Source organism: Dermacentor andersoni, chromosome 1 (assembly GCF_023375885.2).
Source record: "Dermacentor andersoni chromosome 1, qqDerAnde1_hic_scaffold, whole genome shotgun sequence".
NCBI lineage: Eukaryota > Metazoa > Arthropoda > Arachnida > Ixodida > Ixodidae > Dermacentor > Dermacentor andersoni.
In genome coordinates, this window is record NC_092814.1 from 283,051,189 (window position 1) to 283,077,295 (window position 26,107).

Sequence of the window (26,107 nt, forward strand, 5' to 3'; positions counted from 1 at the left end):
GCGAACGGTACTTGGTGCGACCAGACGCGAGATGTTTATAGTCGAAGTGCACTGAGGTAAATTACAGCCATTACGGTCCCGCTGAACTTATTTTTCCTCGTCGCGTGTAAAAAAAAAAAAAAAGGAAAGAAAGGGGAAAAAACTTTGCTATATTACCGTGCGAACAAATATGTTAGCACCGAGAGATACAAAGACATGAATACATACCGGTAATTAAGTGACGCTCGTTAACCATGAGCGGGTCTCAACTTATCTTGAAGCGTGCTCAGAAGGAAATGCACGACTCGATGTATGCTGCCAATTAAAGGGTCGTTTTGGAGTTACAATGGCACGCGGGAACTATTCTTGATGGAAGATTTGTACAAACGTGCATCTGAGTGGTAATTCAGGTTTCGACTCAATTATGTCATTCGATTCTCGCGCAACTATACGTGGAGCAGGCCGTACACAAGCACATGCTTACCGATGTATGCAAGAGACAGAAATAACCGAATATTAAGTATTCTGTTTCTAAAAGCTGAACGTAATCTGTCACATTATATTGAAAACAGAACATGGAGTCCTAAACTGTAGCGATCGCTTTCATTTCTTACTATTTTTTGCCCTTCATCACTGGCTAGTGGGACATCACGCCGCCGTCATCGGCTCGATTCGGCGCGACGGTTGTGAAAGGCGCGGATATAAAGGTGGTCCGGAGTTTCCAGCGTGTCAGGCAGCGGCCTGCAAAATTGGATACATCACGCCAGTGACGGCAGGATCGCTTAAACTTTGACCCCTGTATAGTTTGGCGCTTTGAACGGGGCCCGCAGCATGCGCACAAGTGCGCGGCGAGTGAGCGCTCTTTTGTTTTGCGAAGGTGCAAAATCAGCACGTTCGCATCAGTGCACCCAAACTGTAGGCCAGCATGCTTCCGGCTAACCAAGCTAGGCACGATGTACCTTGGCCTAGCTGTTATGGCGTGGAATAGGACATGTTCTATTCCCGCTCCAGCTGTGCCAAGCCCGCTGACCCGCTGACTGCGCCGGACGCTAGACTATAGACCGTCCAATTTTCGCCCTGCATAGCGCAAGTGCAGCGCGCGTGTCCGCGTTACGCCGGACTGTATCCGCGCGTTAAGAAGTGAGTCAAATTGAAGGAAAAGAATCCTTACAAAACACGGCTCCAGGATTCCTGCAACGGTAGCTTCTCCAGCTAACTCACGCCACATCGCGACATGTAGTATAGGAGTTGCGCTGTCCGGACTTGACACACCTGTGCGAGCATGCACACACTTCAGTTCCCTGTGTCCACGGCGGAAAGAGCGGGCTCAGCACACAGCGTATACGCTGACTGCCGTTGCGTGATTCCCTGTTGCGAAGGCTGAGCATGCGCAAAGCTCATCGTTCGTATCAGCTCTTTTCACAATGGTGCCCTCGCCCATATGTGTTCTCTTCCGAACAAACTAAGGTTGCTCAGAAATGACCGCTAATTGTCGGATCGATGTCGCCGCAGTCATTGGAGATGGCGAGATCGGGTAACGCTTGAGCGGCGTAAAATGCGTCACACAGCGCAACGTCCTCTCCCTCCCCGCTCGCACCTGAGACTCGCGGTCAGCAGCCCCGCGCGGAGCGACACGCGCAGGCCTGCTGGCTTCACTCTTGACTTCACACGGCGCGCAGCTGTTGCCGGGGGCGGGTGACAGCCGTCTTGGCTTGCGACTGGCTTCGACGCGGCCGTCACGTAATGGTTACAGTGCAAATAATGTCCACAGATGGCGCCCTAGCTTAATGCACCGGCCAGGCGCTGGCTGCGCGTCGGCTGTGGCCTTGGCATCACGTTTCATAGCCAGTGATGGTGCCGCAACACTGGCCTGCGCCAATCATGCCGAGCTGGAAAAAAAAAAAAAAAACGGCTTATAGGCGTGAATGTGCTGCAATTTCGGTTGTCGAGATGACGTCGTAAACTAGCGGCCAGGAATTTCGTGAAATCGGCGCTGGTGAGCAGAAACAGTTTAGAATCAATCCTGCGAGCCGTAGTCGGTATCATATTCCGTTGAGGCTTTCAATGAATAACATGCCGCTGTAAAAATAAATTATGTGGTTTTACGTGCCAAAACTACTGATTATGAGGCACGCCGTAGTGGAGGACTCCGGAAATTTCGACCACCTGGGGTTCTTTAACGTGCACCTAAACCTAAGTACACGGGTGTTTTCGCCCCCATCGAAATGCGGCCGCCGTGGCCGGGATTCGATCCCGCGACCTCGTGCTCAGCAGCCCAACACCATAGCCACAACATGCCGCTGTAGCTCAGTGGTAATGGCGTTCTGCTGCTTAGCACGAGGTTGCGGGTTCGATTTGGTGGAGGTCGAAAGGAGAAACAAAAAAAGAAAGAAGAAAAAAAAGACCCCGCTCATATGCTAAGATTTAGGCCCCTTATACTACGGCGTCTCTCATGGTCCCAAGGTTGCTTTCGGACGTTAAATTTACTCAGTCAATCAATCAATGAATCTGAAAATGGGTCTACCCCGAGGTCCCCCAAGAAGTTACAGACACAAAATGATGAACGTAACGACGTGGACGGCGGTAGCCTAATTATTAACTGCGTAATTCTGAACTGCTCGAAAAAATGTGAATGCTTTGGGCTGAAGGATGGAAAATGCTTGTTCTGGTTCATATTGCACAGGCAACACTGTGTAGCCTACGTTTCAAGTTTTAAAAGTGCATTCAATTTAACCGTTCTGGCTTCTTTCAGCCTGCACAGAATTGGTCGCATATTTTTCTTCCGTCATTGAAACGCCGTCGCTTCAGCCATCGGTAATAGATTCCGCAATATCACGTCCTAAAGTATAGATGTTTCAACGACTGCGCACCAAGTCCTTTGGAATTTAACAGGGCACCCTAGCTTGAATGCGCGAGCCCCCCTTTTTTTGTCTAGTACATTGCCAAAGCTCAGAAACGCTGTTTTCAGGTGGCAGAAGAATATATGCAAAAAAAAAAAAAGAAAAAAAAAGCTCAATGTCACGCTCTGACACGGAGCAAATGACGAGTGATAAAGACAAGAGAAGATGGGGAGCTTCCGACGTGCACGTCTCCTGCTATCTTTCTGGTGTTGGTGAGGCACGCCTGCACTATGCTAACGCCAATAAGCCGACGCGTAGCGCAGCTTCTCCGAGGGCAGTCGCCAGCAGCTTGACGACGACACCTTGCAGCGTTGTGTTTATTTGTGTTAAAATTCGCCAGGAGAGATAGTTTGGCATTCAAACAACACTCTCTCCGTGGCTTTAGCCCTGCCGCCTCACATGGGCAAGGGATGCTGTCGCTTTGAGTGGCGTCTGAGGGTTTTCATTTGCTACGCACCGCACTGCACACGCTGGCTGCATAACATTCGCACTGCTTTCCTGCTCCTTCTTATTTTTTTTCTTTTTTTGCTCCTGACACTTTCTCAGGGATTTGCTTCTCTTCTTTGCTTTCATTTATTGTTTAATTTGTGCATCTTTCGCGATTAATTTCCCGCAACATTGTATAATTTGTTCTTCTTCTTAGTTTTAGGCACAACATTTCTGTCACGCATGTCTGAGCGAATTCTATCACGAATCAAAGTAGATGAAAATAAGACAATGTATCCGCACTCGACAGCGCTATAGTTTTATGCTCGGGCAGAAAATGAGAGCTATAAGCCCGTGTACAACGGCATCACGCTTATAGATGATAGAAAGACAGACACTTCGATGCCTTCGATTTCACTTATCACTCTGGAAAAAAAATCAATACATGCTTTGGGCTTATCTTATTCCCCAAACAATCATCGTAATCTGTCTTGCGTGCGTTTTCTTTCTTTAACACTCTGCGCTCACTACTTTCTTGACGATAACATTTTGCCGCGCTGATACGGCGTATGTCGTTCGTGACCTTAAATTACCGAGAGCGCAGCGTTAAGGAAGGGCACTCAAGTTAGATTTTGTTTGGGGAGAAGATAAGTACCAAAGGGTGCAACGTTTTCTTTTAGGCTATATATATTTGTAGCCATTATGACGAAATTACGCTTCATTTTCTGCTCAAGTAGTTGTAGCACACAGATTTTTCAAGGGCCTCGTTGAGTGTTACTGAAAGATTATGATCTCCACGTTTTCATCTTCCTGCGTAGTAAAATGAAAGAGAAGAGGCTATATTCTAAGCACTCGAATATGTTAGCACCATGCCTTAACCAAAAAAAAGAAAATTTTTGAATGAAAGTTAGGGATCGCTAATGCGATTCACAAAAACCCCGATGCATACCATACTCAGAGTGCGCACGTAATATTCATGACAACGAAAATGAAAATGAAAAAAAAAAACACTTTACATTTGAGTTCTTCCCCGTATAAAAATTGCAACAAGCTATACGTATAGTCTTATCTCCTAGCTTCATTTTACCCGTTATTCTTAACATTCATGTATTTAGTAGCCACTAACACATTATTCGCGCCTCTTCTCTCACTGTATTAAAAAAAAATCATTTTTCTCCTTATTCGTCAGAAGAAAATCTTAGAACTCCGCATGCGTGACGGAAGCGGGTGCCTTTATATTGTTATTTATTAGTGCCTAACATTGGGTGACTGAGATTTCCCTCTCGAGAACGAGAGGTCGTAACGCGTTAAAGCTGACTTGTGTTGCTTCCTGAAAGCGCCTGTGCCCTTGCTAATGGCGTGTGCTTGTGTGTGTGCTGGCATCTTGTTCCAAACAGGCAGCAATTCGCTCACGCCTCTGACGCCCATCAGCATGCAAGAAGTCAAGTCCCTTGTCAACAGCGGAGCGTCGCTCATTGAAACTAGTCCAAACCCACACTCCTACCATCCAGGTATATACCAAACTCCACTGAAGCTATGTTGCGCAGCTATGCTGAACGAACAAAATAATATCAGTAAAACGAACACACTGATCGCGGTAGGGTTTACTTCTAGACGCGAAATAATATTTTTTTCTTTTCTCAACACAGTTCGAGGGTACGCCAATAGATGCACTCTTCGCTGCACATCGCATGGTGTTTCACTAACTTGGGGAAGAGAGAGCTAGCGTGAGCGTGGACACTATATGGGGCGATGCTATTGAATAATAATACCGACAGATCGATGTCGCTCACCTTTGCATATTCGCTTGAATTTCTTCACTGGTTTGTTGCCTGCGCAATAACTCGTATACACTGAGCAGAGAACGAGAGAGAAACAGAAAAAGCGAAGCGTGCGTAAGTTAATCTTCTTGTAAGACAACTCAGCAGTCCACTAACTTACCACAACTTCTAATGCCCCACGACTTGGTGTATACAGACTAACAAAACACCATTAATAATGTAAAACAACCGATTAGCATGATTTTGCGCTCTCTTTACAAAACAGTAATCTGCCGCTGCTTGACACCTCGTGAACGTTACCTTGATGCTTGTTACAGACGTATAACCAGTTTGTGTGTTTGCAACTGCCGCTGAATACGATTCACTTGCTAACGAAAACGTCTGATGCGAGTGATGTTAGTGACACAAAATCCGAAACAGGCTTGCAGCGTGCATGATTAGTCACTATAAAAATACAATATTTTGCGGTACATGACGGTTCCTTAGATGAGGTCGTTGCCATTTTGGTTTGTGCTACTCGCGTTACCTGAATGCGGAAATTGATGATATTTGTAATACAGTTATAAAGAAAACAAATCTGAACGCCGTGCCCCATGATCGTGATGATATATTTTTTTTTTTTTGCGTTTATAGACCACGTCGTAGCATTTCGTTAGGCTACCCCATTTTGCCACTCTCTTCCGAAGCGTGATCGAAAATGGTCATACAGATGGTAAAATTTATTTCTCTCGCTCTCTCTAGAAGTGTCCGTCACCTAGAACTCTGATCGGACGCATAGTACCGCTTTACAAAGAGCTTAGATGACGGGCTTGCAGCTTCTGAAATGAAGGTCGGCGAACGTGTTTCTGGAAGGACCCAAGTGATGCCTCAGATGTTTCTCCCGTCAAGCTTTCAACGCAGGTAGACTGGGGTCAGGGCCCGCTCAGGCTCGAAGCCTCTTTGACGGCATATTAGTTGAGCGTATCCACAATGAAAGTGGCGGCGGTGCTGCGAGACATTCGTTGGAATCACTGCTACATTCTGGGATCATGGGGCATTCATCACAAAGACGTTAACGGCAAATGAAGGAAAGAAGACAAAAGCCGCTTCTGATCTCGGTTGGTTTCTAGACGGCTGTGAACGTGCTTTCCTCAGCGTAGAGGGTCATCTGCGCACGCCTTCCTTCCCTACCTTGCTGAAAGCCTTGTAAGGCTCGAGGGTCGAGCAACGACAAGGCGGCGGCAAACGGGGAAGCTTTTCTTGAGGCCTTGCGATTGTGGCTAGCGAGCCGCCGCCAATCGATATTGCCGAGGCAACGTGCCACGAGTGGAGCGGAGGCGGGGACGTCGTGGAGAACCGCCTTCGACATTGTCTTCTTCCCATAGGGGGACGCACATGAAGGGTGGGGGGGGGGGGGGGTTGCATGGAACGCGCGCCCCATAAGTAGAGGCGAAAAGGACGCGCGTGCGATCGCGTTCAAGCGGACAGGCGTCTTGTTCGTTGCCGCTGCCTCCTCCGCCGTCACATCGCCATCCGCGGCGAGTCTCTTTGTTTTCCCGCACAGCGCGATAGTGATGCGGAGAAGACGAGAGCACGGGACGGCAGTGGCGGCGGCCAACAAGACGGGCGAAACGCGAGATCTCCGGGTTTCGCCGCGCGTCGCTTCACCGGTCGGCCCGTCAGTCAAGAAGCGCGTCGTGCGCGCTTCGCTGCGGAGGCACGACAAGAAGTGGGCGGAAAGGGGCAGATGGGACAGCGCGTCTTCTCTTCTGCGCCATCTTTGTTTTGAAGCGTTTCAGATGTCGCTCCACGTTTTCTTTCGTTCTTCTTTGTTGCCGGGAGCGCGCAAACTGTTGATTCTCGGAAGGCCTCGCACAGGCGGCGGCGATGAAACGCGGCGCCATCGCGCCTTGCCTTCTTGAAGTCAACCGTCCTCCACGACTTCTGGAAGGGCGTCGAGATTTCTGCTACAGATAAGCGTCACACTGTTCTGTGGTTCGGGACGCGGGAGCACTGGTGTGTAAGAAAGACATGAAACAGCGGTAGAGAGACAGGTCTCACTGGCACAGCTTACGCGGCTGTAAACATTCTGCTGTGAATAAATAAATAAACGAAGCACATATTGGGTTTCATAGCTGAATTTTCTCATAAATTTAAGGTTTCTTTGTTTTAATATATTTTATGGTTAGTGTTTTGACATAATATCAGCCAGCGCCCCGAAAACGGGACATTTTACATGACAAAATGGCGAACTGGGCCAGTTGCGGTGACTTCATGGTTGAGAAAGCGCGCAAAGACTCAAAACCGCTGTGTTCCTTCGTTCTTCGGCTCTCTTACGTCCTTTCGCCGCTTTCCTAATCACGAATCTTTCTACATAAACTAGCTTCAAACCTATGAAACGACTCACCCAAGTGGTCATGAGTGCTAACAGAATCCTTAGGACTGTGGTGCTACCTTTGCTTCGGTTTATACATGCTAAGTTTTTAAGCTAGCATTGGTAATGCCTATAATTAACTAATGTGATGAGAACGCAACTTTAGCAGACAAAGTTAATGAAAAGCGGCAATTTGATCAAATGCCTGGTATCTCTGACATAATCAGCATTGAGTGCACCATTCTTTGAACGTCGGGGGATTTTTCTCTTTCTTTTTCACGGGCCATATTCTTACACGGAGCGCTACAACATATGTTAGATACCATCGGCATCGCGTATGCGCCCAATTCCAGGAATATCTCACATTGCTTTAAATACATGCGTATCCGCACCAAATAGGAGCCGACGAAGGGTGTGCGGGTGGTGAAAGGGTTAACGCCGCATGGATGTCGAGGCCGTCGCCGCAGCCGGCTGTCTCTCGCAAGCCTGCAGCAGTTTTCCTCCAACGCTTTCGCGACTAGCTCTGACCGGCGGCTACCCCTGCATGCTGCTTGGCAGCGCGCCTAACACATGGCACTGCATTGCAAATGCCCCTTTCCAACTAACTCCTTCCACTGCTTCTTGCAAAACTGACTAATGCTCGCTTCAAACTCAACGAAAAACGCCAACCCTTTAGACAAAAATAGCCGTCGAAAGGTCAGCTCATATTCAGGCCTTTTCTTTTTTTAAAGTATTTGCGTACCAGGCGCAAGCTTTCTTATTTAAAGCTCGACGTTGATTTCTACGTTAATGGCTAGTGAGGCTACTTGGCAGGTGTGCATTCCATATCATTACTTTGTCTCGAGTAAGAGGGAAGCCGTTAAAAACGGCATTGCATTATCAGAAAACCAAAGACATGGGATCTTTCACAGTTTTCGGTTAACGAAGACAGTGTACTGATTCTGTAACTTAGCCATTATTGTAGTGACGAAGACGTTATGCGAAATTCCGCGCATCTGGTTTTCCACGCATCTCTGTCGACACAGCCGAAAAATGACCACCATCAGGGTTCAAGTCTAAGAGCGCGGCGACTAAGGCTATACGCGTTGTGTTCCTTCCTGGCCTCGCTTGCTTGTGTCACCCGAGAAGTGTTTGGAAACCCGCCCTGCGGAATTTCGCATATATTCAATCGGATTATTTCATGTATCTTCTATATATTCTTATTGGTTCATAAATGTGAGCTCTTGACCTGAAACGACCTAATAGTTACTTACCCTAAGTTCTAATCAAATAAAATATTTGCCAACCCAATGTCAGGGATCCAGTGCAGTTCATGTGCAAGGCTTTGGTGAAAGAACGCATTTATCTAACTGTGTTTCAGTTGAAGGTGTGCTTTTCAGCTACAGGGTTATGCATGACACCCTGAAGGTTCCCTGCTTGCAATGTATCGGTGTTTATAAATTAAAGTTCCACAGCAAGTTATATGCATGCTGTCCTGCGAGATGTAGTGCTGTTTAGAAATCAGAGTGTCATTTCCACTGCGAATGAAATGAGGGCCGTGCCACGTATGTATATTTTTTCTCGAGATAACGAAATTTAGTCTTTGATCAAAAGTAGAGGTAAAATCTTCTTGAGATTAATGGCGTATGCAAATAGGCTGCTCACATCAGTGCTAGAAGCAAAGTTCACATTATTTTTTATAGAAATTACCTAAAACCGTTGATTTGTCTGATCAGTAATGTCTGCGACAATGCCTCAAAACGTACATATTCCTAGGGGTGGGCAGCGCAACCCGGACGAAGGACAAAAGGAAGTACACGATACGAGCGCAGGCTAATAACTGGTTTATTTTTTCAAACAAGTGATTAAATATGCAGAGAATGTAATCATGTGATGAAGTGACGTGTGCAAGTGGTGAAAGGGTGCCACCCTATCTTGCCATTCATAAACTCCGTTTCTTTATCATGCAGAGAGATAGAAGTCTGACTGACGCAAGCGCCTGAGTTGACATGCATAAAGTAGGCTTCCACACTCTCGCGGCTGATTTGATTTCCAACTCAGGCGCATGCGTCAGCCAGACTTCTATCTTTCTGCATGATAAAGAAACGAAGTTTTTGAACGGCAAGATAGGATGGCACCCTTTCACCACTTGAACGCGTCACTTCATCACATGTTCACATTCTCTGTATATTTAAGCACTTGTTCGAAAAAAAGAACCAGTTGTTAGTCTGCGCTCATAGCGTGTACTTCCTTTTGCCCTTCGTCCGGGTTGCGCTGCACAGCCCTAGGAATATGTTGTCACCAACTCGCGCAGCTTGCTGTGTTAATTCTGAAATCGTAGACACTATCGGGCGTAAGAGTTGACTGAGCATTGAAAAAGAGAATATATATATATATAATGCTATTGCTGCAGTCAACGCACGCGTTCAGAAAATGATAAGGATCGTGAAGGCGACGAAGACTTTTATTATTATTATCATTATTATTTTCTTTTTAAACGACTGCGGCGTTTTTGTGAGGTTCGCGAAAGGCAGTGCGATTGCAAAATGTAGTTGAAACAATCCTTAGTTTTCATCGTTTTCCACTAGACGTAATGTTCTCACTCATTAAACAGGCAAGCAGCCGTTTCCACATTTTATTAGTGGACATGTTTCGTGCGCCTTTTGCGCAACTGGTGCAGAAAACTTAAAACTTTGATGTGAGCAGCCACAAAATGCTACAAAAGCCTCAAAATTATAAGTCGATAAAACCGCGAAGTTCTGATTGTCGTCACACAGAGGTGAGATATTGTTGCAGCCGCATGAGAGCTTCGCCTTGTTGCGCCGCTGTAAAGCGTGGTTCATTGCACTCGCACGCTACCAACAGCATTGACCTCATGCAGATGAAAGCGTGATGGAAGATGTGATGGACGACGCTGGATGGTTGCGCCGCAAGAAATAAAAGAATAGAGAAAAAGATGACAAAACCGGCTTCAGGTTATGCGTTGCGTTGCACGTTGTGTCATGCGCGGAGACTGCGAGCACTGAGAACGCACGAGAGTGGCCATTTCTCGAAACGCTTGGTGGTCGCAGTCGAAGCACACGCGTCATGCACAGGCGAAAGACGAGCATGCGGTGCTGCTCGAATTTCTTGTCGGCTTCCGTGCGCACGCCGTGTGGTCTTGCACGAGCGCGTTGTGCCCCGAGAGGCGACACGAAACTCGAGCCGGCCACCTGAGAGGCAGAACATTGAGGTGCGCGTGGCACGGCCCGTTCCCGCCTGGCATGCGTAGTGTGATCCCCGAAAGCGCTTTGCCTGTCCCTAAGCCTGCGCCGGCGTCCCGCACGCTGCCCCCCTCTCCCTCCCCCAGCGGCCGCGGCGACCGGTAGCGAGATCCAGGGCAGCCCTTCACCGGCCAAGGCCGAGGCAACGTGCCCGCTCTCGTCGCTAACGGTGCTGCAGCCCGTCCAGGGGGCCATCCCGGGCTACGGCTCCAGCTTCTCGCAGTTCTCGGCCGCGCCAGGCAAGTGCTGGTCACGTGTAGTGACTGAGGGCGCCAGCCGCGCAGCTGAACCCATGGCCGGCTTACACGGACTTGGAGCGAGAAATAGCGTCGCGCGACTCGCAGGCCTCCGTTCCGGCCGCAACTATACGCGCTGTTCGTTTATGACGCAATATCAAGCAAGCGCGATAGCTGAAGCCAGTGCGTCGATCGCCTGGTTTCTGTATCCGTAGGCGCTGGTGCTAATGCAGTCGCAAATATTTGTGACATTAGGGAGGACTCGTAAACCTTACGATTTTGGGCGCTGCAATAGGACTGACCTATTTACGAACATAAGCGCATGCACCGCGCTTGCAGAAAGGCGCGACGTACGATTAGCATTTCCAGTGATCCACGTGCTTACCCTTTGCAGGGCTTGAGTTGCACCAACAGTGTGTTCGCAGAAAATTGGTTCACTGGGCCTCCAGAGCTCGTGTAGATAGTTTCATTAAATGTAAGCTGACAGAGAGAAAAGTGTTTTCACACTTTAGCACCGAGCTATGCCGCAAAGGGGTAAATCCTTGTTGATGTTTGCTATTTTCGCTTCCAGAAAAGCTCGCGTAATACTGATAATTACTTCCGCTTCTGAACTGTGTGTGACGCGCTCAAATTTCTCTTTTCGTCTTACAGTTTGCACAATTCCTGTGTCGAAATACAGCGAACACCTCGCACTGAGTAGATGACACTGAGTGAGGACAGTAAATTGGCACAAAAGATACGCAGACGCAACAACGCATGCTTTAATATGCGTGAGATGGTAAGGGATAACTCGAGAGTTCTTCAACACGGGATTGGGAAGCTTCAACGTGCTTGGAAGGCTCCACAGCACCAAGAAATGTATCCCAGAATCATAACACCTTCACTTTCCCGCAGGCGGCCCGTGTTATGGAGCATAGATCATCGGCCGCGGCGCAATGTCGACACGTCACGGTGTATCCCTCAGTTTTTGTTTTTGTTTCTCTCTCTCTCTCTTCAGAATTGACATGTCAGTACCTGGGCTCCGCGACCGCGTTGAGTGGCAGCAAACAAAGAAGTGCGCCTCATCGAGGCGAACGCCAGCATAATTATGCAGATCCGGGATCGACGTGGCGAACGCGCGTACTGTCCCGATACACATCGCCCCTGGGCGCGCTCCCACGCCTGCTTGCCGCCGCCGGCGCCGCTGGGGCGTTCCCGTGCCCTCCCCCCCCCCCCCCCCCCCATGTAAAGCACGGGGCCGTGTTTACCATGCCGCGCCGTCGGCGACCTCTGCGAGCTCGCCACGCGCGAGCTCGACGTATTGGAGGGGTCGTGCGCAAAGACGCAATGTTCGCGGTCCTCGCGTCTTCCGCGCGGCAGTGCCCTTCGTCTGCTCGCGTTATTTCAGCACATGGGGCCGAAGACAAACTCGATACTGTACATCGCCGCTGGGCGCGCCATGAGAAATGCTAGCGAGCTGGCGAGGTCGTAAGCCCGACAACCACCGTGCACGCGCACTGTGTATAAGATGAGACGGCGAAGGACATACTTGCCGCTATATAGGCAGACGAGCACAAAAGCGAGACGCACGAACGACGAGTGTGTAGATGCACAATCCGCCAGTGCTATCGTTCTTTCTTTTCTTGCTTTTAACTTTGTTTTTCTAGCGATAAATATGTCCTTTAGCGAGCCAACTATAGGCCAACAACGAGTTCATGATGTTATAGATCAGGTGGCTTCCCGAATTACGAAAGGTCGTAAGAGCGCCGCGCTGGCAAATACAAAAGAAGGAAACTTAAATAAAATAGGTTTCTTCTTTTTGTGTTTTCGTCAGCTGCACGCACTCACGTCTTTGTTATGCTAAAAACAACTATTACGAGTATTTATTCGGGCGCACTCTATATAGTGGTTGTCCATATAGAGGGTGTTTCAGCAAACACTTTCAAAAATTCTTAACGGTTGCCTGTGCCAGATATATCACTATTATCGTTCATGAGGTGTTTTATTACTTTGTTACCAAAACATCGTTTAATGCATTCAGGCACGAAAGTAACTGGAACGCCAATGCATTTCTCCGCAAAGTTCGGAAATTAGTATCTCGAAACTGGTGTCATCCTGAGAATTCGTTCCAAGTGGACCCACCTTGAGAACTCCACGGCTAGAATTTGTAAATTGCAATATGGCCATAAGGTAACTAGATACAAGTTTAATTAGTGATATTTGTTAATTAGTCGATTACGCATTAAATTTTTTTTGCAAGTAGTGTCCGCCGCTTCGAGTAGACCAGCTCATGAACTAGAATTGTCCTATCTTCCACAGGCAAGCTTTAAAATATTTTTAGAGTGTTCGCTGAAACACCCGCTATAACACTACGCACTCGGAAGTCTGCGTGCATCAGCGCTTTTTCAAGTTGTACAAAACGAAATGCTGCAGCCTCAGAATGCTATAATGGTAACTGTAGACTAACGCTCAGGTTCGGGATTTTTTAGGCGCTGAGCGGAGAGGGTATGTTTCCCGTAAAGGGGCTTAGGCGCTGACAGGCTGCGTTATTTGCGCCACCTTTGCGTGGAACCAAGTAAGGCTCGCTCCAGCCCAGAAGCCCGAGCTGGTCTGCCATTACAAGGGCGAGGTACCTTTCACTTTCTTTTTCAGTTCAGTTGAAGAAAAAAAAAGGGGGGGGGGAGAGAACGATCGGATACGGCAAATAGAAATGGCCTTTTTTCTCCGGATAGAGTCAACAAAACAGAGGACAGACTGTGCCGACGCCACCCTTATAGTGCACCCAATATTGAAGAATTCGAACAGCTCGTGTGGAGTTACTCAGTCGTACACCAAAATGGTGTGTCTGTACAGTCAACACCAACCTCAAACGAAACCCTTGAATAATATCCTAGACGATATATGAGCGATGCGTTAATTTCTTACTTTTCGTTCTACCATGCAGAAGAGTTGCGCTGCACCATCGTTATTCGCCCTCTGCGGAGCAGCATGCACACTCCATCCTGCGCAGATGAAAATTAGTACCTACGTGTCCTTCCACAACGGGATCTCAGGAAATTAATAACGCGCTCTTATAAAGTGTAGGTGTTTGCGCAAGGGTGTACGTATACGCTACATTTCAGTCCGCTTGAATAGTGCAGACGTGCATGAGAGGCAGCCGCTAAACATAACTATCGTACAAAGTGGCGAGCATTTTATATTCTCCTTCTCTGTTTTTCCACTCGCCTATAGTGCAAAACGATATAGTGATGTGTCACTCTATAACAAAAACCAGAGCGCACTTTCTTAAGCGACTCGCTTTATTTTTTTTATTTTCTCAGTGTCACCCGCTTCTAAGCGAGTACGTATGCATACACGGTATACACGCCCAACGTGCCGCCAGGTCACGCAAATATCGACCTGCCCTTCCCGCAGGGTGACACCGCGGTGAAAGGTTAGCAGGAAAGCCAAGCCTGGCGGGGCCATGTTTGCGCGAGAGGGCTTGAGAAAAAGGAAAACAGCGCGGAGGAGCGCGATCGCAGCCGCAGATAACGAGGTGGCCGGGGCCTAAAACGACACGCGCCGCCAAGAGAGAGAGAGAGAGAGCGCGCGAGCGAGCTAACCGAGCGGCTGATTTGCATATCGCGCCGTCGACGACGAGTGCCGCCCTCGTCTGCTGCGGCGAAGAGCGGAGCCGCGGCCGTTCTATAGCGCGCGCCACTCGCCCAAATGGGCCGCCGCCGCAGCGACGCACACGAAAGTCGCGTCGACGTTTCGCACGTTTTAAGCGTGTGCTTATCGTCGGTCGGTGAGAAAGGAAGCGCAAGAACGCCCCCCCCCCCCCCTCCTCCAGTTCAGCCCCCACCCTTCGCGCGCTGGTTTCAAGTGCGCGCCCAGTCTTGTTGAGCGCGACGGTTCAGAATTTTCCTGTACTGTATGCTGATGGTCATGGGCCGTACGGGAAAATATACCGCTTTCATTCGACCGTCGTCGCCGCTGCCGCTTCGTCCTCGGCTAAGCGCGTTTAGATCTATATCTAGTAACCGCGGAGCTTCAATCTTGGTTAATTAGGGTTGGGAAGGTATGTGTCACGAACGCGTTAGTGTCTCCAACAACCCTGGCAGCTTATGAGGGAAATAAACTGGTGCTTCCGAAGAACGTATGCCTATAGCGTGGGGACTGCAAGAGCGGCTCCGTTCGCGGGTGTCTATCAAAGATGCACTGTAGGGGATATCACGCAAGACCAAGAAAAGAAAAATGGCTCAAATAATATAAAAATAGAGAGGGTGGGAGTCGAGTCTCCGACTGATAAACATACAAATGATTCCACGAATGGCAACAAGCCGCAGAGATATAACTCGGCGAACTCTGCCGCACGAGCAATGTGGGAAAATGGTGCGCCGGTTGCCGGAATGTGTCACAATTCCAAGAAGAAGACAAACACGATTTCTTGGGCTTGCCGTTAAAGAGTGCGCGTACATCCGCTGTAATTTTCGTAACAGTGCACAGGTGTGTCTTGCTATTCGCTCCATGGTCACCGAAGCACCCGGGACAGCTTTCGTCTAAGCTGCACTTTCCTTGTCTCAGAAGATTTCCTTATTTGTCGTCAATCTAAATACCTGCTTTTGTGGAGCCTGTAATGCGTAGCCCATGATACGCATTTGTTATCAGCTTTATCACCAAACAGCATGAGAGTGGGCTCCACTCTTCAACATGGCCTCGATAAAACAAGGTCATGCTCCTAGCCATGGCATCACGACAGTCTGTACAACCAAATGGCGAGAAAATGTCTCATAAATAGCGAGAAGCGGTGTTTATCTTGGTCAGACGTTTATCGCGCCATGGCTTTGCAATGGAAACATCAGACCGCTTGTATATGGCGTCGAAGCTCCAAGCTCAGGGCTCGCACTATACTATGGGCAACCAGCGCATGCGAACAGCAGCGCCGTAGTGCGCATAAATGGAGAGCGGAGGAAGCAGTTTTTCAGTGGGACATGCTGCTGTTTATTGTTGGAACATTGAGCACTCGTCCTGAAGCACATGCAGCTGTCCAGTTTCTGAGGTGACTGAGTACCGGCACGGTATGAACGTAAGAGCACATGTACTGCTGTGCATGGCCATTGACTGGCGCTGAATGGATGCGTCGTGGTTGAAGCATTGAGCGCTGATACAGGCGTCGGCCTGTTGCCGTTTAAGTTCTCCCGGAATCACTAGCAGATGGTGCCAGAATTTTTTATGCGAAAGCATCAAATGGCCCATTGAGCGGAAAAGCCGGCGTCTGCACCGAAACGGTGCCTAAATTCCCATTGGCTGTGACGTCACGTTACGCGCGCGCCTCGACAGAGCAGAGTGGGCGAAAAGGTACCCCTGCTGCACGCGCTGGTGCATCACTTGCTGCGTGAGGGCATCGCGGCGACGTCACGTGATCCTCGATCTCGGAAGCCTGTGTTAACCACGCGTGCTTCGCCTCAGTAACCGCTATAAACAAAAATAAGGTATAAAAATTTCCAAAGGAAAAACGTTCGCGGTAGTGAGTTTCGAACCTACGACTCGACGCTGAAGAGCCGAGTGTCGTACCCACTGGGCTAAACCAGCGCCTCCATAGATTGCAGGGTTGTGTACTCTGCTTGATGACGTCATGCCACATGGACCGAAATTTCCAATGCCAAGCCCAGCGTGACGAAAGCGGTGACGCCAACATTACTAGGCTTACTCGGGAGCGTCCCCATTAGATTCTACGACAGCTGGCCAAGGTATCATGACATCACGAATCGAAGTGCACCGGCCTTGTGCTATCTACAGGAGGTGTTGGCCAAGCGTTCCGACGCGCAAGCTTGCCTACGAGGAGTTCATAACTCGAAGGACCGCTCAGTGGCGTTCAAATGGACATCAATGCTTTCGCATTCGCAACTCATAAGAAGTGCTTAGATGTCCTCGGATCTTTCTTTATAGTTGCACGCTGTAACAGCCGTACAGCGCTTCAGGACCACCGGATGGTTCCCGGTAGGTGCAGTTGTGGTTTTCCCACGCAGTTAAGTCGAACAACGGTGGCTTTCATCTTCAGCGGCATCCTAAGAAAACGCATTAGAAGCGGAGAATTATAAAAGAAATGTCGAAAATGAGAATAATGACGAACAGAGTGTTCTATGACGGCGCTGGCGCTGCTTGTGGGTATACTGGCCGTAGCGAGCACATTTCTTCTCTTAATCCGAGCGCTGCAGTTCTGCCATTTCAAGTGGACAAATATTTAATCCGCGATATTCTCTTGCAACGCATGCACTAAAAAATAAAAACAGCGAAAAAATACGGATACACACGTTTCGCTCTTTTTCGCTGTTTTGCGCTAATAGTTTCTCAGAAGTTTATTTTGGACGAAATTTTCCCCTCCACACATTAACTCCTTGATATCTCTGCGCTGTATTATATACACCTATCGGGTATTTGAGCCCGTATGGTTCGCACGCATTTGAGCCCGTATACGCTATACGTACGCTTCGGGAGAAGTACGCGCTGAGAGGAACATGTGGCATTTGACAAGTTGGCACAACGTGTCTGTTAGAGTGCATATTTGTTGATGTCAGCGTGCACTCTATTCAAGTTTATCTTCGCAAAGCTGTAACCACTTAAAACGCATGCACGCATCCCGGAGTGACTGCAATTTTGGCTCTTCGCATGTGCGCATACTCATAAAAGAGAGTGTCGTCAAAGGGACACTAAAGATACATATGTTATATGTTGGTAGGCTGCACCTCTGTAGCGCCAAATGTGTCGGTCTTGCTGTACAAACCGAAACAAAGCTGGAGGTACAGGCCGCGATGCCAGCTTGTACCTCTCGCACAGGGTGTCCGTGGCGTCGTACGTTCTTATAGAATGTCTGATCAGGGCGAATTAATTGTTTAATGACATAGAGAATCACACTGCATTCAGAAGTAAGCTCAACAAAAAAGAAAGAAAGCTTTTTTCGCGGCTTTTCTTCCGTAAATGCGTGGTCTCAGAAAGGGCAAAACATTTTGCAGTATCCGTGGCGTATCACTGAGGTCGCGATTCGGGCGCGTGGTATTAAAGGAAAGGAAGTTTGGCACTGATTTTTTACCGCTAATAATCGACCTTCCTGTCGCTAGAAAAATGCAGATACAGCTTTTTGAGTGAATGCAGTGGCAGCTTTAATTCACTTTAGTATTTCTCTTTAGTGCCTTTTTAGACCCTGTTGTAGCAGCGATATACACCAAAGTGAGTCGGGTATAACACAGTGCCCTCAACGCTTTCTTATGTCTAGAGCAGCAACTGGCATCCACCTGAAAGTGATAAAAAATGGCAATTTTGCCTAACCGTTTGAGTCGTCGAAGAGATTGCTCTCGTCCAGCCAGCTGTTCAGTTAGTGGTGCGAGTGCTTTTGAAATTGGGTGTTGTTCGGCTCGATACCCCTGTCGAGGCCGAATTTTTCTTCAACTGCGAGGCTTTCTTTTCGGAGAAGCCTCACAGCTGAGTTTCATGCTACTTTCAGGTGAATGCCCACTTTTAATAATCTCACTCCACCTTGCGTATTTTCGCTGAACCTAATTGATTAAGATCTTTTTCTTCTTTTATGTGCATCGCAAGATAGAGTTGTTTCTGTACGTTTCACGTTGTACCCGCTGTTACCCCTGCGCTATACGCTCTATCTGCATTCGATTAGTGACGACCAATTTCTGGCCTTCGAGTGTGGCTGTACTGTGATTGAAATCGTCGTTTCGGGTGATTTCGTCTCACCGTCCCGCTCGCTTCTTTCCTCTTGCAGTGACGGGCAGCGCAGTTGCCAGTTCTGCGGTGGCGGGCATCCCCGGCGCCGATTACGCCTACGCGTCGCCCTACACGCAGTACTCTTCGGCGGCAGCATACGGCGCCTACGGCTACGGCTCCAGCGGAATCATCAGTGAGTGGGCCCCCGAGTGCGCCCTACCTGGGTCCGCTTGCCTTTATTTTTACACCTCTCTCCTCTCCGCGTAATGATTATGTCACGGATTCCATCACTGCAGTGTCCGCGAAAACCTTTGCCCATAAACGCCATGAACCACAGATGCACAAGCGTAGAGTAACTTACACTACAGGTCAGAATCGTCATCAACATTTAGTTGACTAACGGCTTGTAAAGGACTACAGTATAACGCACATTATTGCACACTTGGCTGTAACCAATAAATAAAGCTATAAGATTTCTGCAAGAACGCGCGTAGAATTGGGTAGGATCGTCACTCGTGGTTTGTAATGGTCGGTTACGGGTATGTGCAGAACATGGCTTGGAGTTCGCCTCAGTACTGCTACATGCCAGCTTACTGGAAGACACCTGAAGAGAAAGAAAAGTTGTTTCGTCAATGTTGTCGGCGTGATCAGCGCTTCAGCAAGCAGTTCAAGCGTATTCGAGTTGCATCCCACGCGTGCATTCTAATGCTAACCTTGCAAGTAGTCGTAGGCTGTCTGAAATTGCGAGTATACATGTATATTGCAACGGGAGTCCGGCGCCTTTAACGGACTGCAAGCGGTACACGACACGCCCGAATCTCAGCCGTTCCAAAAACCAACTATTCCCTTGACCCACTGGCGCTCTATCATTCTATATGTTGCACCGTCTTCTGCCCTTCTCTTCCTCTTCTTTCACTTACGGCGTTCTTCGTTACCGTTACTCTCGCCGCCCCCTCTCCCTTTGAGTTCGCACAGAAGTCAGACAGGCGTCTATTAGAGGTTTCACGAGGGACGTAAAGCTTCACATGGCTGACATGAGCAGGAAAAGTGCGTTTGCGACGGTCGTCATCAAGTTCCGGAATCGCTGCTAAACGAGGCGTCACAGGACCCAGAGCTTTCACAACACAGAAAAAAGCCAGAAGACCGGGAGAAACATTTTTCGCAGCGTCAAGGTAAACGCAGTGCCCGTCGAACCATGACTAAATCGCCCAGTTGGAAATAGACGTTGCTGAGAAGACGTATTGAAAAGCGCTTGATGATGCAGTATATTACTAGCCGAGCTCGGAGGCGAGCCTGGCGCAGGGTCTCGTTGGAGTCCACTTTTGCAGAGCGTTCTTGCAGAGACGTGTCGAAGCCAAGAAGGTGTTCTTGCTGTAACCTTGGCGTCCTCTCGTAGAGCAGCTGAAACGGCGTGGCACGAGTGACTTCCTGTTGGCACGCGTGTAGGGCGAAAACCGCAGCAACGACGTAGTCATCCCAGGCGTCGTGTATGAGACAGACGTAGGAAGAAGTGATGTCCTTTATAGTGCGGTTGCTACGCTCGACCTGTCCATTTGTTTGTGGATGTTGAAGGGACGCTGCAGCGTGTCGTATTCCATGTTTAGACAAGAAACTTTTCAAGACACGTCCTTCTCTTTGCCTTGCCCTTCTCTTCCTCTTCTTTCACTTGCGGCGTTCTTCGTTACCGTTACAATATATATGAACGTCGCTTGAAAGTATTCCTTAGGACTGCCTTGTGAATCAGCTGAACGTCACTTATCAGCGTAATACTCATCTTCCAAATTCAGGAATAATGTTTGTGCAAGTATGTAGGCCCGTACCGGCGCGCGTATTTTATTTGTAATGATAACTGCCATTTTCTTCATGCTTTTGTGTAAGTACGCGGAACAGAGCTGTTGTGTCTGGAAATGCGGACTGGAAATGTGGTCGTGAAATGGTTTGGAACGGTGCCGTCGCGTGTGTCTTTTGCGTTTCTGTGTGTCAATTGATATATCGCCTTTGCGTAAGTAGCATGGACGAGGCAATTAAAGCCGGTCAATACGCATATGTGGGACATGCAAGCAAGAAAAATGGGGAGAAAGATGTTCTGTGGAAAAAGAGTTTATTCAAAATATTGCTGTCAAGCTTCACCGCAGTACATGCTCTTGTTATAACGTAAGGATTCTTCTCGTTCGATTTTATTCTTGTCTTATCAGTCACAGTTCACAACCAGTCGATACCGTTAATAACGTGGGTGGAGCAGCGCTCTGACCACTGACGAAGCGCGAAAAGAAATAACGTTGGAATATAATCGTTACATTATCCCGACAATGACGCAAGTCTTGCAGAAATTGGCATGACACCGTCTCCTTCATAGAGCTGTGCCGTGCAGTGAAGCACGCTTGCAATATTTTCAGTAAAATTTTCGCATCGTAGGAAAAGCAGTGATGGATGCCTGTGCTTTGGTCGTATATCTCACCCGCCACGCCATTGTTTTCTTCTCCTCCGTTTCCCCGCTGTTCCCGCATTGCAGACCCGTCCTACTACTACGCCCATAGCGCCAGGACCGGGTCGGCCGGCACGGGCCTGAGCAGTGCGGGTCCGCTCAGCCCCAACGCGTACAAGGGCGAGCGCTGCTGACACCTGCGGGACGCCTAAGGCCCGCCGACCGCGTCCACGGGACAGCAACGCCCCCCATGCTCTGCCGCCGCAGGCCTCCGCCATTGCTCCGCTCACTCGTGCAGCACTGCGGAGTGCAGCAGAGCGCAACAACGGACCTGAGGCCCGAAGGCTGAGGCGGCAGAGGCAGCGGTGACGGCGGCGACCATCTTGCGCAGGCTCCGGACTTGGCCGCCAACTTTTGCGTCGTTCCCCGTGTGGAGATGATGGTGCCTGATCGGGACAGACGGACGAGGAAACCGCGGCGGAGGCAGCCGCCGGCGGACGAGTGTGGCGCGTCGGTGGTGATCCGTTCCTCGCGAAAACCAAAGATCTTGTGTCCGCCTTGTGGACTCTTTTGGACTTGTGCGAAGCGCGTGACGCGCAAGAACGATGACGACGGCGACGACGTTTAACGGGGGCCTCCGGCGCACCACGTCGTGTGTGCGGCACGACAGCGGCGCGCCACATTGAACGCGCGGGGCGGCTGCGCGAGACGAGACGATGTACTATACACATGTGGCCGCCCAGAGCGTATACAACTACCAGAAGTCATTCTGACGCCGCGAAAGCAGCCGCGTGGCTCCCCGCCTGGATGAGCGCGCCCGCGACCAATGCCTTTGCGATGGCGCGAGCGCCGACACGATAGCCGGTGGTCTCCATGGATCGCCGATTTGTATCTGCGCATCAGGTCTCCGTGGAAGCTCCACCTCGTGCTGCTGCTGTTCCGCTGTGGAATCTCGCTAAAGATGGTTTAGGGCCCTTTGTAAAATGACAGCAGCGAAAAAACTATCACTGCGAGTGAAAAGTAGTTAAGTGAAGCAGGCAGGCGCGATAAATCAGTTCTCAAGAAAAGTGAAGGTGGCAGGAAGAAAAAAAATACTTATTTGATTCCCGCGGCAAACGTTTCCTTCTGGCCATTTGCATAACGCGCTAAGGCAGTAACTAGTTAAACCCTCAATAAAGACAGGTTCTGTCACGCGAGAAAGCACTGCGCAGGAGTTGAGCAGTTCTTTCCTTTAAAAAAAAAAAAATAAAAAAGAATGACAACACACAGGCAGTTTTACATATAACTGAAATAAAGGAACTGATTTTGATATACTGAGCGAGAAACCTACGCCAGCAGAAAGTGTGATGCACGTGTGTCAAGTGCGTTAGTACAACGAGGGGAATCCTGCTGAGTATCGGCACGTGGGCATTTTTAAGGTGCGTAACACGCGTTGAGGCGCAAGGAGCCACGCGGCGACCGCTTTTGACGCTCAGAAGTGTCTGTCGCTCCCGCGGCAAGCGCTGGTATTTAGTGTAAAACGTTCATCTTCGCCGCCACGTCTCAGAGACATAAGAAAAAAAAAAACAAACAAACGAAACACATATGCTGTGGCGCAAGAAGTGTGACTTGATCTGGTCGCCAGGATATTTCTATCCATCCTTACATCAACTGTGCTTATTAGTTTACATCGACAGCCTTTTACCCGTGTACCCTCCATCCCTCCCTCCCTCCCTTGTTTTTTTTTTGTTTCTCCCTCTGGAGGACTGTCCTCGTGCGTATTATTTACGGCATAGTACTGCGTGTATTTATCGGAGGAAACGAAACAACGCAGAAGAGGTATTACGTCGCCGCTCTACTTTGTATCATACAAGGCGTAGTTCCGGACTACGGCGACGCTGCTGATTCTACATGGTCTCACGCCACGGTTTGCTCAAAGTTTTACGTTTGTCTACGCACACGTTTACCTGTCTGCGGAGTAAGTTCGCAGTTTCACAGCCACCACACGAAAAGGAGAGAGAGAGAGAGAAAGAAAAAAGAAGAATGTATTCGCTGTAACGTTTCATCACGTGTTCCTGCAAAGAAAAAAAAAAGAGCGATCCAATGGCCAAGTGCATATTGTTGCTTATCTGCATGTTGTTATACGACTGCGCAAGCGCAGAGCTGGGATGCGAGCTTCGTAGTTCAGCGGCAGTGGCTTGCACTCCTCATAGTTCTTACATTGTTTTAGACGCCGGCTGCTATACTGCGCGAGAAAACGAATAAAATTGTCACGAGACAATTGGCTTGGAGATTCGTAAATTTTAACTGCATTTCATTCGCGGCTAGCTCAGGTCATTACTGTTTTTTTTAACCCTACAGATGAAAAACGCGTCGGACGTCGTATATCAACAGCTCTGAGAAACGACACGTTCAGAGTTTATTTAGTCCAGTCGAAAAGGTACCAGTAGATGTTATGTTTGAAGAAGATATCATTTGGCCGACGTCTGGCGAAAATAACATTAAGTCTCTGGTATAGTGGCTTTTGTCAGAGAGAAAAAAAAGGAAAGAAGGTTGAAAACATGGAGGTCCTGCTGGAAGGCCAAAAATATTCGCATCCAATACCTTGCCTTCCTTGGTGAACATCCGCGAGCCGCCGCTGTACCGCCAAGCTCTCGTCCTCGTCGGTTGCGAAACATGCAGCTGCTTCACGAAGCCGAACCGCAGGAGTCGACTTGCGCTTCGGCTTCTCGCTGTAGACGACGTAGGTCAGTTCATTGTATAGTTCATATGGTTCACCCCTTTTAAGTGGCATGCTTCTCGAATGTGTATTATGTGTTACTAATTTATACAAACCCTATGACGGAACATCATAGAAAGAGGGGCGGGAGAAGAGGCGCGAAGGACAGAGAGAGCCGTTCACCTGCGAAAGAGACGATGTACATTATTACTTTCCGCCGTGGTTGTGTCTGCTTGGTGTGCGAGTTTTCTTGTGTGTGCGACTCGTTTCTTGGCTTGCGCTTATACACACTTTTTAGGGCGTAACGAATGATGCCGCGTGTGACATTGCAGACGGTGACCGCGGAGTTCTTCCGGACAGCCGCGTATGATCCCGCTCTACATGCGAAATCCCCTGGTCTTTCTCATGGCAGATGTTCACTTCATATCCCCCCTCCCTCTCAAAAAAGGCATGTTGTGTGTTGTAAGGTATTTTGAAGGACAACATACAATACGCGTCGTGTTTTTGTTGCTTTCATGTGGTGTTCTGATTTCCTCTTTATTGCCTGTTTTTTCGTGCTTTGTGTTGCCGCGTTTGTATTCGTACTTTTTTTTGTTTTTGTTCATCTTATTGTTTCTGAGAGTTGCACCCTGTGATGAAGAACGACACCCTGTATATAGACATCACGCCGTAGGCGCTTTTTCTTTTTTCTTCTTCTTTAGTAGCGATATAAGTGAGTGACACAAATGAGGAATCTTTTTAGAGGATATTGTTTACATTTAGGAGCGGCACGATGGTTTCAGGTGCTGTGAGATGAAGGCATCGCCGCAGCTGCTTTGTGTGCTTTAAAGCTTTGACAGCAGAAATTATTCCGATCGACGCGGACAGAAAGAGTGCTGATGAGAAGCGTTTCACTCTGGTGTCGCGGCAAACGAAAATGGTAGCGAAGCGTGGGCGCACGAATTTCGTGGAGCTACTCGTTACTCTCTGGCAAATGAACGATTGTTTCCGCGGACACTCCGAGGCATGAAATTACGGCGGCAGCTACATTAATGAAGTTGGTTGCGGCGCACCCCAAACTATTCTTTTTTTTTTTTTCGCTCTCAGTGCAAACTGTAAGCACCTGACAATATTGCTTAAAGGTCAGCTACTTAAGAATCTTATTGTGTGTTCAGGAGATGAAGAATGTATACCGGTGTTTTGCTGGGAGTTCGCAGGGCGCCGAACTCTTGCGTATAGCGTCCATCTATGTCTAGAAAGGCCACGAACGTTCCTCAACTGCGGTCACATATACATAACGTGCGTGTAGATTTAATCTGTTCTCTTCAAAGCTAATATATGTTTTTTTTTAAAATTTGATCAATCTACTCTGCACAACACCTGTTCTTGGCCCATCAGTAGCGGCTGGCTCAAAGAAGAGCATGGCACACTGCTTACAAAGGTGGGAGTCATTTTTTTTTTACGGTACCCCGGCTGATCGGTAGACGCAATTATTTCTGACAGTTCTTTAAGCATGTCACGTGACATACTAACTTGAATGCATAAATCTGGAAACTTAAAATCTTGTTCGTGAAAAGCCAAGCGGATCAGACGGTTTCCTTTCATTTCTTGGCTCTTCGCGTGCATCTGCCACCATTCCTTGCCTATAGCGGAACTTCATGTTGACCGACTATTGTGTATTCAAGCAGTGTGCGATGCCTTCCAATGTGCTGTACAAGAGAATGAGGTATAAAAAAAACAACAGGAAGAAGACATTTCCGCTTGGCGCTGAACGAACTCGACGCTGAATGATGTTCTGTCGGCTAGAGGCTACGCGCAGCTCTGTATCTTTTCTTTGGTTGTGTACATGAACAGGTTGCCTGAACAAAATGTACGTGTGCGGGGCTGAGTGACTAGTGTGCAAGGTTTGATGACTGCGTGAAATAAAACTCGATGAGTATATACTGTCTAAGTTTTGGTTCTCTTTCCTTGAGCGCGGAATGTGCTTATAGGATAATCATAAATTCTTCGCAGCGAGCCTTACGAGAAAGCTTGTTCGGGGACTCACATCTAAATACATGGGAAAGGAAACACTTTTCGTCGGCAACCACTGCACCAAGTTTAATGAGATCTGGTGCATTTAAAAGAAAAAGTATCTTGTGACTGTTGGTAGCGAATTTTCGATATAAGCCGTCAATGCTTCAATAAAAATGGTTCGAAATTGCAAATTTTCAAGAAACTAAGCTATCAAGTTTAGAACTCTGTAACTCAGCAATGAAAGACCATATCACAGTTCTGTAAATTGCATCTACTAGTACTTCTAAAGCGGAAAATATTTATGTAATAAAGAAAGCTGCCAGATATACCACCCAAATGTGAGTTGGACTTTTGCAAAAACCTTCTAAAAATGTAATAAATTCACGTAATATATA

General features: G+C 48.4%; 1 protein-coding gene across 3 annotated transcripts in view; it reads left to right on the forward strand.

Moving 5' to 3' along the window:
- Positions 1-25,637, forward strand: part of sv (paired box protein shaven) — a 236,572-nt gene extending 210,935 nt beyond the window's left edge. For 2 of the 3 annotated variants that reach the window (XM_050196692.2, XM_050196697.2), the window contains 3 exons: positions 4,703-4,816; positions 18,653-18,787; positions 21,107-25,637. In XM_050196692.2, the coding sequence (XP_050052649.1) occupies positions 4,703-4,816; positions 18,653-18,787; positions 21,107-21,213 (356 nt within the window). In that variant the 3' untranslated portion in view covers positions 21,214-25,637. The remainder of the gene's footprint in view (positions 1-4,702; positions 4,817-18,652; positions 18,788-21,106) is intronic. The other variant, XM_050196696.2, reaches the window with a different exon arrangement.
- The last annotated feature ends 470 nt before the right edge of the window (positions 25,638-26,107 follow it).